This window comes from Salvia splendens, chromosome 16 (assembly GCF_004379255.2).
Source record: "Salvia splendens isolate huo1 chromosome 16, SspV2, whole genome shotgun sequence".
Classification (NCBI taxonomy): Eukaryota; Viridiplantae; Streptophyta; class Magnoliopsida; order Lamiales; family Lamiaceae; genus Salvia; species Salvia splendens.
The window spans coordinates 37,991-54,674 of NC_056047.1; the positions used below are offsets into that span (position 1 = coordinate 37,991).

Below are 16,684 nucleotides of genomic sequence, written 5' to 3' on the forward strand. Positions count from 1 at the left end.
CATCTCGATGTGCCTTCGCTCCTTCCTCCAATCTAATGTGGTGCATGCAGACGTCGGGGCTAATTCCAACTAGATCTATAAGACTCCATCCAATCGCCTTCCTGTTCTTGCTCAGCACGGCCAGTAGTCTAGCTTCTTGCTCCTCCGTAAGGCTGCTGCTGATGATCACTGGATATGAGTTCTCACCTCCGAGGAAGGCATACTTCAAGTTTGCTGGCAACTTTTTCAACTCAACTTGGGGTAGAAGTGTGTCTTCGGGTAAAGGGTTTTTCTGAGCCTCTCCTTCTTTATCGGATTCTCCCTCTGAAGGTTTCTCTATACTGACTGGTAGCTTGGCTCCTGCGGCTCCAATGAATTCCGACTTCTGGCAGAAATCCTTAATCGCTCCTTCTATTTCTTCATCAGTCAACCCCTGGCTACTGATCAGATCACACCATGCAGCAGCTTCTACGTCAGCCTGTTCATAAACATCTAAAGCTTGGAGTTTCTCCTGCAATAGTTCGGTCTCAAGAAAATCTTGGACTAGGGGGTCAATCACATCAACATAGCATAGATTTTCAGAATCGATGGGTTTCTTCATGGCATCATTTATATCAAAGGTAAACTTCTCTCCATGAAAATCAATGCAAATAGTCCCTTCAGCCATATCTACTATCGTCTTGGCCGTTCTCAAAAATGGTCTTCCTAACAAGACTCCACTAGATTCCCTCGCTTCAGGTTCACTCATTTTGATCACATAAAAATCAGCGGGGTAAGTAAAATCATGCACCCTAACCAACACATTTTCTAAGACTCCTTCGGGACTTATGCACGACCTATCGGCCAATTGAATCAACACCCTAGTACTTGACAACTTAACTCCCTTCAACCGGTTATAGATCGACAATGGCATAACATTTATAGACGCTCCCAAATCACACATTGCATGTTTGACCTTCACATCTCCTATACTGATCGGTAGAGTGAACATACCTGGATCGGCTCTCTTGGGCGGTAGCTTCTCTTGCACTATTGCTGACGCTATCCCTTCCACCATAATCTTTCCATCTTTCTGGGCTTTCCCGGCTATGAAATCCTTGATGAACTTCCCAAGTGGAGGCAGCTTCACGGCTTGGAGGAATGGTATGGTGACATCCAGCTTCCCGAAAATAGACAAGTAGTCCACCGGGTTTTCCTTCCTCCTCTTCGTAACAAAGCGGAATGGGAACGGTTTCTCCCCTTTTTTCTCCTCTACCTGTCCCTCTGCTAACACCTTGGGGTCTTCCTTGGGCAAATTCTGGGGTTGAGCCCCCGTTCTGGATTCTACTTCCTGATGGGGTTCCTTACTGATCAGTATGATCTCGGGTTCATCTTTTCCACAAGGGGTCTCGCCCAAGAAGAATGGGTCCTGCATCCGAGGCATGGGTCTCTTGAGCTCCTCCATCGAGATGGTGTCGCCCCCTATCTTCGTTCCGCTAGTCTCTCCACTGGGCTGCTTAGGTCGAGGTCCATCATAAGCCGTTCCCGACCTCAACGTGACCTTACTCACATTCGCCTTTTCGGGCATTTGGACGGTCGATGGAAGCTTCCCTGCATTTCCTTTCAGATCACCCACCGAACTGGCCAGTTGGGCTAACTGTCTATTCATCATGTCCATGTTCGCTTTATGTTCTTTCTGGGCATTTTGCATTCCCTGCACGACCTCATTATGGGATTGCAACTCTCCCTTGATACTCTGTTGTGACGAGAGCAATTCCCCCATCATGTCTTCCATGGATCTTCTTGGCTTGTTTGAGTTTTGGAACTGACTCGGCCCTTGGTTCTGGTAGTTCTGGAAATTTTGCTGGCCCTGGTTAGGTGGATATTGGTTATACTGGGCAGGAGAATTGTAATGGTCCTGGTGGTATTGATTCTGATTTTGGTGTTGGAACTGGTTTTGGGTCTGATGGTGTTGGGGTGCTTGGTTTGGTTGATTTTGGTAGTTTTGGAAATTTCTCTGGTGAGGTGGTATATAGGCAGGGCTCGGATTTTGGCTCTGTGGGTTTTGGTTTTGGGGCTGTTGGTTCCTTCCTGACCAGTTGGATTGGTGATCAGGGTTTACTGGACCACGGTTGGGGTTTTGGTTCGGGTAAGAATTATATTGGTTCTGGTTTTGACCTTGGTTCTGGTTTTGGTTCCCATCTCCCCATCGAAAATTCGGGTGGTCTCTCCATGGTGCATCCCGTTGTCTACCTTGAATCCAATGCCCACTAGAATTGAAGTACCCCGCAGCATTGACTTGTTCCATATTCACGAAGTCATTAGGCTGATCATAGTTCGGTGCTTGATTTCCCTGCTCTGCACTCTTGTAATTCCCAGCTGGGGAAGGTGGTGGGGTGCTTTTCTCGATCGCACTCAGAAGTGACTTCTTCAGCTCTTCCATCTTCAAATCCATTTTCTGCTCCAGCTTGTTGTCCTGATCAGTAGACGAGGCAACAGCAGCCCTCTCTCGGTTGTATCCTTCCCTTGAATGGTCATACTCTTTCTTAGCATTCAGTAGCTTCCTTAGGACTCTCTTCGCTTCGCTGACCCGCAATTGCGTGAAACTTCCTCCCGACGATGAGTTTGCCAGGTCCTTGGTTATCGCGCTCATACCTTCGTAGAAAGTATGATGTATTTCAATGTCAGCCATGCGATGGTTGGGACATGATTCCAAAAGACCCATGTATCTTGCCCAATAGTCGCTCAAGGGTTCATCATACCCTTGCTTCACATTAGTTATTTCCCTCTTTAGCGCACTTGTCTTGGATGATGGGAAAAACTCACCTAGGAACGCGGACTTGAAATCAGCCCAAGTCTCAATAGAGTCGGGGGGCAAGCGCATGAACCAGGTGTTGGCTTCCCCCTTGAGCACAAATGGCAAAGCCTTCAGCCTATAATCATCCTCAGTCGCTCCTGCTGGTCTCCTCTGCGCTCTACAAATTTTACAAAACTCATGAAGAAACTCATACGGCCCTTCATAGCTCTTCCCACAGTATGTAGGCAGGATCGCGATCACATGAGGCTTCACATCGCAGGCGGTTTGCCCTGGGGTAACGACTATGGCTTGCGGTGGCTCTCCTTCGGTATGTGCGTTAAGGGTACCGATCTCTGGATCCTCATCTCCGTTGGCGGCCATCTGAACTGGAATGCCTCCCAACAGTGGTATCTCCTCTGGTATTGGTCCTTCTATGTTGTATTGCTCTTCGTCGCTACTCGAACTTAAGTCAGACAGGGTTGTGGACAGGCCAGAACGAGTGGTTACGAGTATAGATCCTCGCTGGAGTATTTTCGGTCTCCACTGGTCAGGAGCCGAACTGCTTCTCATAAACTGAAAAGAAAAGAAGAAAAAAAAACGGTTATGCACAATATATACACCAAGTATCACTCACAGTAACTGCAAATAACGCTATCCATCCCCGGCAACGGCGCCATTTGAAAAAGGTGGATTATTTCCCCCACAGGGTGCGTAGGTGTCGTTCAAGCAAGGATGTATCCTACTGATCAGGATAAGGATCCTAACTAAGCCTAGACCCTGGTTTTCAAAGAATTCCTCAACCCACTTCTACTGAGTAGTATGGTGGTGGTAAGGGTCGAATCCCACGGAGATGGTGCGTTAAAACTACTGCGGGATAATTTGGAATGGTTGGTTAGCTACCACGCTCGGGTTGAGATTTCTACCTAGGCGAGAAATTAAAAGCTAAGCTCTACTGACTAGAATGGTGGAGAAATATTAGATGGCAGCTGTGTACGTGGATTTGGATAAACATCTTATAACAGAAAATATTCGGTGGGTCAGGGTTCCTATTTTGGTCTAAACGGAATATTCAGAAAGTAGTGGAAGTTTGGTGACTGTGCTGACAAGGTTTAACTAAAAGTAAAGGACAAAAGCAAAAAGCAACTAAAAAGGTAAATGGTCCCCTCCAAGCGACAAGGACATCATCTTCCTCAACGAACACATCCAAAATTCAGAAAACAAATTCAGATTCATCACGGAAAACACAGATCAATAACTCAAGACACGGATCCACGATTAGGAACTCCAAATCTGAAATCAAACACTGGATCTGAAACACCGCATGCTGGTCAACATAGGAAACAATTCGAAGTTCAAAACTAAACTGCATGCACAATTTCCACGCAATCAAACAGTACCAGATCACACTAACTTAGCGAAACTTAATACCTAAACGGAAATTAGAGATTCAGCACTCAAAACAACCAGAAAATTTAGATCTAAACTAGCTAGGCAAGTAGAAAAGGAAGCGACGCAATAAACAAAACGGAAGTCAACTTCATACATTAAAACACGATCGAAACTTCAACAAAGTATTTCAAAAGCAGAAAAATATCCAACGGCAACAGAAATCCAACGCAAAGAAAAAAACGAGAAAATTAAACTACGAAAGCAAAGTAAAGTGTTTTGCCACTCCGGGCGATGAAACTCTAAACTACGGTCTTGCTTTCTGAAACGGACGATGACTGGAACTTCTGGAACATTCTGAACGTCAGGTGATCATTGCTCGGCGAGGCAAGAAGTAGGACACGGCTGAAAGACTGGAATCACCGAAGAGAGCTCTCTACCTAAAGATGTGATGAATTCAAGTGAAAAAACCCCCCCCGTCTCTCTCTCCAACTTGGCTACCTTTTATAGGGAGGCTACCCTTGATTTTAGGGTAAATCCTCGTTGCAATTTGACTTCTTTGCCCTTAGTTGTGGGTAATTCGTCCCAGCTATCCGTCTTCTCCATCTCAAGCCGCTTTAGCAAGTATACAGATCAGTATGAGATCATGCTGGCGCCTTTTCCACCTGATCATTCCGGAACTTCCCTACTGGCCAGAACACTTATCCTGCACACTTTGAGCAACTGTTTTGCAAATATAATCATTCAAACCTATTATACTGACCAGTAACCGAGGCCTAGAAAACGACTTATCAGAGTCTTTTCAGCATTTGTTTGTGTCGAGTCCTCTGGCGAGATCGGTTTGGGATTACTTTGATGGCCGGTTCCCTTACATTAGCACACACATTCACACGTGCACTGATATTGCACTTAGTTTAGGTGTTTGGTGGAGGTCCTCTCACAGGGCCGCCGCCTTGCACATCAGCTTCATTATTCCCTGTTTGGTATACTGGTTCAATTGGACGGAGAGGAATAGCTGCAAGCACCGCGGCATTTCTTTTCGTTCTTCCCATGTTATTTGGCAGGTTGTTCGGCATTTGTAGACGGTGGTGGCGGCGGGCGTGTTATTTCCTATTCATTGGCACGGTTGCTCTCCGGCTGTCGACTTCATACCTTTGATTCCTCCTCGCGGCGAGTTCTGAGGTCCCTGCAAGTGCTTTAGCATCCACTCGACGATCCTTGGGAGAAGCTGAACACCGACGGGGCCTTTACTAGCTCGACGGGACAGACAGGCGGTGGGGGAGTGGTTCGTGGTTCAGACGGTTCCCTCCTGGGGGCCTTTTGCACGGCCCTCGTAGCCGGGTCGGCCTTCGAGGCGGAGCTCTTAGCTCTTCTTCACGGCTGACTTTGGCTATGCAGTTCTCATCGCAGGTTTGGGTCGAGATGGATGCAGCAGTAGTGGTCGCGGTGTTCACTTCAGGACGCGGAGGAGCAGCGGATGTGAGACATCACATGCCTTGCATTCGCACTTTGCTCGCACTGATGCAGGTTATGTTCTCTCACATCTATCGAGAGGGCAACCGACCAGCCGATTTTCTGGCAGGTAAGGGGGTCCAGACCTCTGCCATCACCTTCTTTGATGCGGATTCAGTGCCTCGGTATTTGAAGTCGCTCGTCAGGATGGACCAGTTGGGCTATCCGAACTTCAGATTCAGATATCGAGATGGATGACTACTTCACATGGTTCGTGGTTTTGATTTATGATTTTTTGTTTTCCTTTGGATTTGGCCAACATTTGGCCATCATCCTTGTTATTATTTTGATGTATAGCTTTGTTATGTTTGTTTTCTCGTTTGTTAGATGGTTAGTACCCGGTCTGTGGGGATACCATAGTAGCTTTGTTAGCTCTTGTGATTTGTATCTCTCGTGCGGACCGAGTCACTTTTTGGCTTGGTTGATGTATGTTCTTTTGATGATTTTTTATATAGACAGGTTGGGGGTCAGCCTTAACCCCCCGCCGTGATGGTGTTTGACGAAAAAAAAAACCTTTGCACGCCCCTCGTAGCCGGGTCGGCCTTCGAGGCGGAGCTCTTAGCTCTTCTCCACGGGCTGACTTTGGCTATGCAGTTCTCATCGCAGGTTTGGGTCGAGATGGATGCAGCAGCAGTGGTCGCGGTGTTCACTTCATGACGAGAAGGAGCAGCGGATGTGAGACATCACATGGCTCGCATTCGCTCTTTGCTCGCACAGATGCAGGTTATGTTTTCTCACATCTATCGAGAGGGCAACCGACCAGCAGATTTTCTGGCAGGTAGGGGGGTCCAGACCCCTGCCATCACCTTCTTTGATGCGGATTCAGCGCCTCGGTATTTGAAGTCGCTCGTCAGGATGGACCAGTTGGGCTATCCGAACTTCAGATTCAGATATCGAGATGAATGACTACTTCACATGGTTCGTGATTTTGATTTATGGTTTTTTGTTTTCCTTTGGATTTGGCCAACTTTTGGCCATCATCCTCGTTATTATTTTGATGTATAGCTTTGTTATGTTTGTTTTCTCGTTAGTTAGATGGTTAGTACCCGGTCTGTGGGGATACCATAGTAGCTTTGTTAGCTCTTGTGATTTGTATCTCTCGTGTGGACCGAGTCACTTAGCTCTTCTCGTAGCCGGGTCGGCCTTCGAGGCGGAGCTCTTAGCTCTTCTCCACGGGCTGACTTTGGCTATGCAGTTCTCATCGCAGGTTTGGGTCGAGATGGATGCAGCAGCAGTGGTCGCGGTGTTCACTTCATGACGAGAAGGAGCAGCGGATGTGAGACATCACATGGCTCGCATTCGCTCTTTGCTCGCACAGATGCAGGTTATGTTTTCTCACATCTATCGAGAGGGCAACCGACCAGCAGATTTTCTGGCAGGTAGGGGGTCCAGACCCCTGCCATCACCTTCTTTGATGCGGATTCAGCGCCTCGGTATTTGAAGTCGCTCGTCAGGATGGACCAGTTGGGCTATCCGAACTTCAGATTCAGATATCGAGATGAATGACTACTTCACATGGTTCGTGATTTTGATTTATAGTTTTTTGTTTTCCTTTGGATTTGGCCAACTTTTGGCCATCATCCTCGTTATTATTTTGATGTATAGCTTTGTTATGTTTGTTTTCTCATTAGTTAGATGGTTAGTACCCGGTCTGTGGGGATACCATAGTAGCTTTGTTAGCTCTTGTGATTTGTATCTCTCGTGTGGACCGAGTCACTTAGCTCTTCTCGTAGCCGGGTCGGCCTTCGAGGCGGAGCTCTTAGCTCTTCTCCACGGGCTGACTTTGGCTATGCAGTTCTCATCGCAGGTTTGGGTCGAGATGGATGCAGCAGCAGTGGTCGCGGTGTTCACTTCATGACGAGAAGGAGCAGCGGATGTGAGACATCACATGGCTCGCATTCGCTCTTTGCTCGCACAGATGCAGGTTATGTTTTCTCACATCTATCGAGAGGGCAACCGACCAGCAGATTTTCTGGCAGGTAGGGGGTCCAGACCCCTGCCATCACCTTCTTTGATGCGGATTCAGCGCCTCGGTATTTGAAGTCGCTCGTCAGGATGGACCAGTTGGGCTATCCGAACTTCAGATTCAGATATCGAGATGAATGACTACTTCACATGGTTCGTGATTTTGATTTATGGTTTTTTGTTTTCCTTTGGATTTGGCCAACTTTTGGCCATCATCCTCGTTATTATTTTGATGTATAGCTTTGTTATGTTTGTTTTCTCATTAGTTAGATGGTTAGTACCCGGTCTGTGGGGATACCATAGTAGCTTTGTTAGCTCTTGTGATTTGTATCTCTCGTGTGGACCGAGTCACTTTTGGGATTGGTTGATGTATGTTCTTTTGATGATTTTTTATATAGACAGGTTGGGGGTCAGCCTTAACCCCCCGCCGTGATGGTGTTTGAGGGAAAAAAAACCCTAAACCATAAACCCTTAATTTCCCCTGTGGGCCTAAACAAGGCTTGTTGCCTTGGGGCTTTGCAAGTTTACGGGCCTGGACCCGTCTGAGGGTGGACAACTTACGGGCCTGGACCCGTCTGGGGAAGGCTAGTTCGTTCTGCCACGAGAGGCTGGGGGAGGCTAGTTCGTTCTGCCACGAGGGGCTGGGGGAGGCTAGTTCATTTGCCAATGTATCATCTTATCATTTTATATAATTCGTAGGTTCAATTCCTACTGGATGCACGCCAATGGGACCCTCCAATAAGTCTATTGGAATTGGCTCTGCATCAATGGAATCTCATCACCCACACATAACGAATTGGTGTGGTATATTCATATCATAATATATGAACAGTAAGAAATAGCATTCTTATTGAGACTAGAACTCATAGGGAAGAAAATAGATTTATGGATGGAATCAAATATGCAGTATTTACATACAAAAGTATTCGACTGGTAGACATATGCCAAAGTAGAAAGCAGTCTTGCAAGGTTTTTGATCTACAAACTAAGCAAAACTATCCAAAAAAAACTAGCTAGCCAAACCTTACAACAATGCAAGAGATATCATCTGTGCTTTTTCTAGCAAGTGCTTCTTCATTAAGTCGTTTGGCTGCGGATTTGGCATCTTTGATCTGCCTGATGCACTTCACTGCTTCTTCATTCGACATAACCTGATGTTCCATGTCAAAAACATCAAGCATTAGTCAAGAGTTCTGAGTTATCACGAGGTATATGGGAAACATTATTGATCATTTTTTAAAATAAACCTTCCAAACACCATCACTGGCCAATATCATAAATTCAGTTTCATCATCTATCGTCTCTACTATGACGTCTGGTTCGGAGCTAAGATGATCCTTGATAGTTTTATCGCCAAACGCTCTCGCTACTGCTAGTTGTCCATCAACACGCGGTACATCACCTGAGACAAGGAAGATATGGAAGATTTGAAGATTTGAAGGCAATGTAAATGACATGTACCTGGAAACTTTGATACAAAACCACCCTTGTTCTCAATAGTGTCCCTTTCCCTTTCAGGCTCATGATCAATCGACAACTGCTTCGCCACGCCATTCTTGCAGATCACAGCACGAGAATCTCCAACATTGGCAACCACAAGCTTCCGGCAATTGATCAATATAGCTGTCACAGCTGTAGAACCCCCTTTTCCGAGATCCTTGGCTTTCTCCAGTATCGTGCTATCAGTTATGCGATAGGCTCTCCTGATAGCAGCATCAGTAGCAGTCCAGAAGTCAGGCTGCAGCTTCCATGAAAGCAAGAAAGTATTATCCAACTTGTCTTTGTTACTCCACTATTTAATTATAGCCTAAACTATAGCAAATAGTACTAGTAATAACTCAACTTTGACAAACAGACATGTATAGTTATGCCAAAATTAGTAAAAAATTGATATTGTAAATTGTGATTAAAGATTGATGAGCCATATATATGGAATACTCCGTATATATTTGTGTTTACCTCTTTCAATATGTTGTTAAAAAGATGAGATTTGAGATAATTAGGGATCTCGCGGCTCACATGGCCATCAAATATAGCAAACAGACCAAGCTCATTCTCATCCACTTGTCTGAATTCAGCAAAAACATAATCTTCCATGGCGTGGCCTGATTTTCCCTCCACCAAATGATATCCATGTTTAATTTGCTTTGACATCTTACTTTTCCCTTTTCCTGTATCACTATCAGATGCTGCTTGAGTTATACATACCTTTTCCTGCATAACAAACCATATATTTATTGGCTTGGAACAATATACACCAACTTCCAATTACTCTTGTATTTTTTCATATTGGAGGTATTATTTATATGCAAATATGGCTTGCAAATTCAAGAGGCACTACAAAAAAAATTGAATTGAACATAACAAGCAGAAATGAAAAAAAAATATAATCCGATAATTTATATGGGCATGCAGTACCTTAACCTTTTGGATGATATCCTTCCCTGTCATAGTTTTGTTAGGAAACTAAGAGTATATATCAATGAATGATGGGATTTGCTGTGACGTACATCGAGTAGAGCGGAGTTGTAAGCGGAAGAGAGATAATGACAAGCCTTGTACTGTTGACACGGATCCCCTTCTTTAGTCATGACGTGTTAGCATCTCCTTATTTGCATTTAAATACTATACACTTTTTTTATATTTCAAAAATTATTAACACTATCTTTATTTATATTTTCTCATACCCTTTAGGCTACCCGCAACGCATTACGCGGGTGGCTCGAATCCCGTCTCTCTCAGCCTGCCGAGATGCCCGGTTCGTCGAGACAGTCGGCGAGTTGTCTCGCCACGCGCGCGCGCGACGTGGCGCCCTCCGGCGCGATGCGTGACGCCCACTCACCGGCCCGCGAGTGGGTTTCGTTACGCTGACGTAATACATCTTTTTTTTTAAATGATTTATTTAATAAAAAAATAAAATTTGAAAATTGTAATATTATCGTTTTTCGACCGTTTTCCCATTTTTTTTTATTTTTTTACTCTATAAACTATTTCATCCTCTGTTTACACAAAAACACACATCTATTCTTCTCAAATCATCTATCTTTTCACTCCAATTTTCATCTCAAATTAACTCTTTTATTCTTCTCCCAAAGTTAATCGATCTCATTGGCGGATCCAGGTGGGGTCGCGCGGGGTCGGCCGACCCCACCGGCGGTCCACCGAACACTGCCGGAAAACATCATCTTCGACCTTTGACCTGGTGCAGTTCCGTCTCCGACCCCACGGCCAGCTTCAACTCTACCCGAAGCCTTCCGCCTTTTCCAAAAACTAAGAGGAGAAAGGAACAATACTAATAAGAATAGAGTAGAGATAGATAAGGGGAGGGGTTGTAGAAGAAGCTGATGTATTCTCAACGAATAAGATGAACAGAGAGGTTAATATTGATTTTTGGGCTGAGGAGTGGTTAATACTCCTATTGATTGTTGGGTTAGAAAATCTATAAGTAAAAAATCTAATTGATTGCCTCTGGTCACTCGCTGTTAATACTGCTTTTTCATTTAATTCGCCTGCCAATAATTTTCTAAGCCATGTAGTATTAACTTTTTTTCTCCTTAATTTTCCCACAAATTTACATAAATTCCTAATTTATTTAAATTTATTAGTTAAAAAAATCAGTCAATACTGTCCTTTTTAAATAATTTTATCTTTATTACAAGAGTTACAACTTTCTTTATAAATAAAAATTCTATATTTCTACCCAATTATTATTTTGATTAAATAGAAAGTTATAGTAGGAGACTAAGATTAAGATTTTTGAGGGGCATAGGCTTTGCACAAAAAAAATTGGTGCGTTATTGATATTCTTTTAATCATGTTTTATTATTTTTTTACTTTTATTTTGTTTATTTGACCTAATTTTTATGAATATAATAATTATATACTTATGTTTTTTATTATTGATTTTAATTACCATCCATATTAAATTAATGGATAAATTTATTTTAAAAATATCTTGAGTTTGTATCTGTTCTCATGAGTTTTATCTGTTCTTCTGGTGCTAATGTTGAACACAATCAACGACTGGAAGATATGTTTGCAATTATTTCCAATGATAAAATTTCGGTCAGCTTCAAAATATGAATATTCGTAAAAGTTAAAAATATGAACTCGTAAAAGTCAACTATCGTGATAAAAAAAATAATTTTATTTGTAATGTATTTTTATAATATATATAATATTATTATATTAATTATCTCGTCCGACCCCACGATTTTTAAATCCTGGATCCGCCCATGATCGATCTAATGGATCCATATGAGCGAATGCGTCGAATAATGGAAGAATCACTTGAAGAAGATCGACGTCGGTAGGCGGAGGAAGCCGCCCCTCCCCAAAGACGCTCCTGGACTTACATTCATCGTAACCGGGAGGAAGCTGCCGCAAGGTTAGTACGCGACTACTTCTGCGATAACCCGGTTTGGGGAGATACCTACTACCGTCGCCGTTTCCGCATGCGGAAACCGCTATTTCTCCACATCGCAAATACATTGGCAGCCCGGGAAGAGTTCTTCCAAGAAAGGTTCGACGCCGTCGGCCGTCCCAGCCACACGACGCTGCAGAAATGTACTGCAGCAATCCGTCAGCTTGCGACTGGACAAACGGCGGATGTGTTCGACGAATACCTCCACATTGGAGAAAGCACTCGGAGAATGTGCTTGATCCAATTCTGCAAAGGCATCCGGGCAGCCTTCACCGATGAATTTCTCCGGAAGCCAAGCACGACAGATTGTCAGTTTCTGCTCCACCTACACGAAGAAGTGCATGGATTCCCCGGGATGCTCGGCAGCGTCGATTGCATGCACAATGGAAGAATTGCCCTGTGGCGTGGAGGAGGTCGTACACGAGCGGCCACAAAGGCACCCACCCCATCGTTATACTCGAGGCCGTTGCCGACTACTGGCTATGGATCTGGCATGCGTACTTCGGGGTCCCCTGATCGAACAACGACGTAAACGTGCTCCACCAATCCGACCTCTTCGCCGAAGTTTTGGATGGTAAAGCGCCGGCCATCAACTTCATCGCTAACAACCGGCGGTATAAAATGGGGTACTATCTTGCCGACGGTATCTACCCGAAGTGGCCAACCTTCGTGAAGACGTGCAGCATGCCTGTGAATGCAAAGCAGGCTCTTTTTGCGCAGAAGCAGGAGGCTGCTCGCTAGGATGTGGAGAGGGCGTTCGGGGTTCTCCAAGCGCGCTTCAACATTATCCAAGCCCCGGCTCGTACATGGTTTATGGAGAGTATGGTCGACATCATGTATACGCGCATAATCTTGCACAACATGATTGTCCAAGACGAAGGACCTGAGGCGGGAAACTGGTTCGACCCTGAAGCCCCTGGAAGCTCTACCCCAAGTAGTCCGCCTCGCAGTGGAGTGCGTTCGTCTATATAAGAACGGTTGTCTATTCGAGCAAGGACACGTGACTCTACCACCCACGCCCAACTCCAAGATGATCTAATTGAGCACATTTGGGTAAAATTTGGCAACCGGTAGACGCACATCATCACCGTTCTTCTGCTTCTTTGAGCTTTAAAGATTTTGAATTTAGTGAGAATGAGCGGAAGAAATTAAATTATGTATTTTTCATTTTTTAGGATATTTAATTATGTTTTTTTTATTTTTTTAAGAATTTTATGTTATAAATTTATTTTATTTAATGAAAATTGTTTTTATTAATTGAATTTGTTGGAAATAAAAATAAAAAATGAAAATGAATGAATAGTAATTTAAGAGATAGTTAAGAGACGGATAAGAGATAGAGGGTTGCAGGTTTTGTCCCTTAGTTAAGAGATAGAGTAAAAAGTACAGTGGGGCCCAAGAATAGTAATTTAAGAGACGGTTAAGGAACGGATAAGAGACAGCGTTACAGATGGCCTTAACATTTTACCCATTTTTTTCATGTCTATCCTATTAAATCTACTTTTTATTATTTTCTTTCTTATTTTATTAATTTATATTAAAATTTGTATCATTCACTAATAAACTAATTTTTATTGGATGGAGGAAATACATTTTTTTAAGACATCAAACTATCGAAAAATGATCTATGATTTGTTCACAATTTGAAAATTAATTATCAACTCTGGATTTTGTATGCAACTATCACAGTTAAAAAAATGGTCACCCGCGATTTAATATAAAAGTCATGTTTCACAATTAAAAAAAATCTAATCCATACCTTATGGTACCAGAATTTGTTATTTCTGCTGTAATTGTAAATATTAAATAATAATTTAAATATTTGGTTTTGACTGGTTCAAAAAATAAAAATTTTAAATTGTCATACCTTATAGTACCAGAATTGTGACATCACCTATTCGGCCTGTAGACGTCGGGTAGGGGTGTTACAAGTTTGGTTATTTTCTGAAATTGCATGTGATTTTATTTTCTCAACTGTAAATACATTAAGTTTCGGTTTGTCTTATATTGCATGTTAATTGCACTATCACAAAATTATTTCTGACTGTATAATTTTGCATGTTAAATTGCACTATCCCAAAATTCATTTTGACTTAATTTGGTCAATAATTTATAATATATGAGCAAATAATATGGGCTCGATGCGAACTGGCCTCCAACTTTATCCATTTATACAATTTTGGGCCCAACATACATAGTATATACGCTAGATCAAATTCAAATGTAAATTTTTCTGAATGAATAACAGAATAAGGGACCAGTTTGATGTCATAAAAGAAACAATACTATTATATACTCCATATAAATAAGTCGATCGTATTATAAAATAAATATTGTTGCGTATCAATATGTAGGTCATTAAGTAAGATTATTTGATAATTATCACTAAATATACTAAATTTCATTCTTTTTTATTTTGCAAATGAAATTGTTTTTCATTAAATATTTATAAAACCTTAATAAGTTATTAATTATTTTTTATACAGAATATATTTAAAATACTCTCGTCATATGGCACAAATATTACTCACAAACTTTTGCCAGAAACTTGTGTATATATATCAACCTTATTATTAGGTCAGGTAAGCTTGACAAGTGTCTCATTTTCCAATTGGTATTAGTTGTATTTTGTTGGTGACAAATATAATTTGTGGCTGTTGATGATAAAAGTTAGGTGACCCGAAATTAGTTAGTTAATTCGGCAAAGATAAAGCCAATGATGGCTACTTAAAGGAAGGAATTAACGAGCCAATGTAAAACCAATTGTGCTTTTCTTCAAGAGTGTAACGTCCAACGTGTCACACCAAGTGAGAAAGGAATGATTCATGAAAAGGAAATTCATCTATGCTCCCACCTAAAATAATTTAGTAGTACTAATATTCTTTTAAACCCATCACTTCTAAGTATTTTGTGCAGGTTATTGCATGCAAAGTAAATGTAAAGTAGTTTCGTAATTGAGCTTATATATATTGTTATAAAAATCACGAAAAGTATTGTACAGTAACAAATAATTATTGATGCGATATACATTAAACGCAATTAAAATTTGACAGATACTCGAGTACGTGACCGTACTATGCGCAAATTTATTGTACAGTTATATTTTAAAGGTAGTGATAAAATGCAAACTCATATACAAATTCTAAATTTTTCAATTTAATGTCAACACAACGTTAACATAATATCAATACATCATAAAATTTCAAGATTTTGATGTCAACACAACATCAATACAATATCAACACAATATCAACAAAATGTCAACACGGTGTCAACCGTTGATACTGTTTTGATATTTTCTGTTGCTATTATTTTGTAATCAGTTGACATTTTTTAATGGTACAAATCATAGTTTAGAGTTTATACAATATTTAGAGTTTGCATTTGATTACATTTCTATATAAAATGTTTGATATATAAATTAGGTGGTTACCTATTTCTTGGACTAATCTCTTAACTAAACGATGTATTGTCGTTTAAATGCCCCTCCTTAAATCACCCGGGTGGAATGCATAGGAGACCATCTCTTATGTATGCACAGAACACGATTAAAATAGTCAACTCATTGAGGGTGTTCGGTTTGCAAGATTGTATCCCGAGATTAAATATGTAGTGCGTTTGGTTCATGAGATAACTCAATCCTAAATAGATAATAATGTGCTAATTAGTTATAGCTAACTCCCTTATAACTAAATTAATCTCGCAACTCAATCCTAGATTATATCTTAATATTATTTTATCAAGAAAACCGAACACCACAATTCTGTACAATCTGGCGTATGCATGGTACATCCGACCTAGTTACGAAACATGTAAATTAGGGGGCGATCCTGAATTATTGTATAGTGGATGCGAATCCGCCTCTTGGGTTGATGTTCATATTCCTAGCTGTGAGATGACCTTTATTTATTAGCTAGGGTGTTTATTTTTTTATCTTGTGGCAGAATGACAATATATTATGGAAAACTGATGCTTGAGGCTACACCTCACAAAGTTCAGGAATGCCATAACATTAAGCACAAGGCCATGATTTGATTTTTTAACTCTAAATTGTTGGGCGGTTTGCTGAATTTGTACTTGGATCAAGAATCTTATTTATCATTTCATTTGTTGCAACCTCCCTTGCGTCTTCTGCACCGTACAAATTTTCATCAATCAGATCCAAAAATGAAACTCGTGGCTTGAGATATAGTAGTACAATAAAGAAGGTCATTACCATTGTAAAAATAGCAGAGGCGGTGAATTAGTTAGTAGACCCCACTTGGATCCGTCGACGAAGCCTACGTTTAAAACATGGACAGCATCTTGCAGACCAACTTTACTTTAATTGTTACTATGAGAATATGCTTCAGCCTCACTTAACGTTTTCCCACTTGAGAGAGACGAGTACAACTCCTTAAATGTTTTATTAGTTTGATTATTAATTCATAGTATATGACTGATTGTTGATTCATAAATAATCTGCCTCTTTACCTAATTCTTATGTCTCGAAAACGAAAATTGGGACCAATCTTTATTTCTCTTGCTGTATATATACAACAATGTTATACTTCCTTTGTCGTTCCTTATTAGTATAAGCGCTTCTTTTCGACACAGAGATTAAGAATAATGAGTTAAGTGGATGGTAAACAAAGTACTTCAAG

The 16,684-nt window shown here is 41.6% G+C and overlaps 1 protein-coding gene across 2 annotated transcripts; it reads right to left on the bottom strand.

The window, feature by feature from the left end:
• Nucleotides 1-8,324: 8,324 nt before the first annotated feature.
• LOC121770837 (probable protein phosphatase 2C 39) lies at nucleotides 8,325-10,169 on the bottom strand. Of its 2 annotated transcripts, none has more exons than XM_042167614.1 (5): nucleotides 10,037-10,169; nucleotides 9,578-9,832; nucleotides 9,080-9,356; nucleotides 8,866-9,020; nucleotides 8,325-8,769 (listed from the first exon to the last, which is right to left on the bottom strand). In XM_042167614.1, exons 1-5 carry the CDS (start codon nucleotides 10,067-10,069, stop codon nucleotides 8,632-8,634), a joined length of 858 nt encoding a protein of 285 aa, XP_042023548.1. In that variant the 5' UTR covers nucleotides 10,070-10,169; the 3' UTR covers nucleotides 8,325-8,631. The 2 variants fall into 2 exon arrangements, with proteins under 2 accessions (XP_042023548.1, XP_042023547.1); XM_042167613.1 differs by having other exon boundaries at nucleotides 9,080-9,362.
• Nucleotides 10,170-16,684: the final 6,515 nt, after the last annotated feature.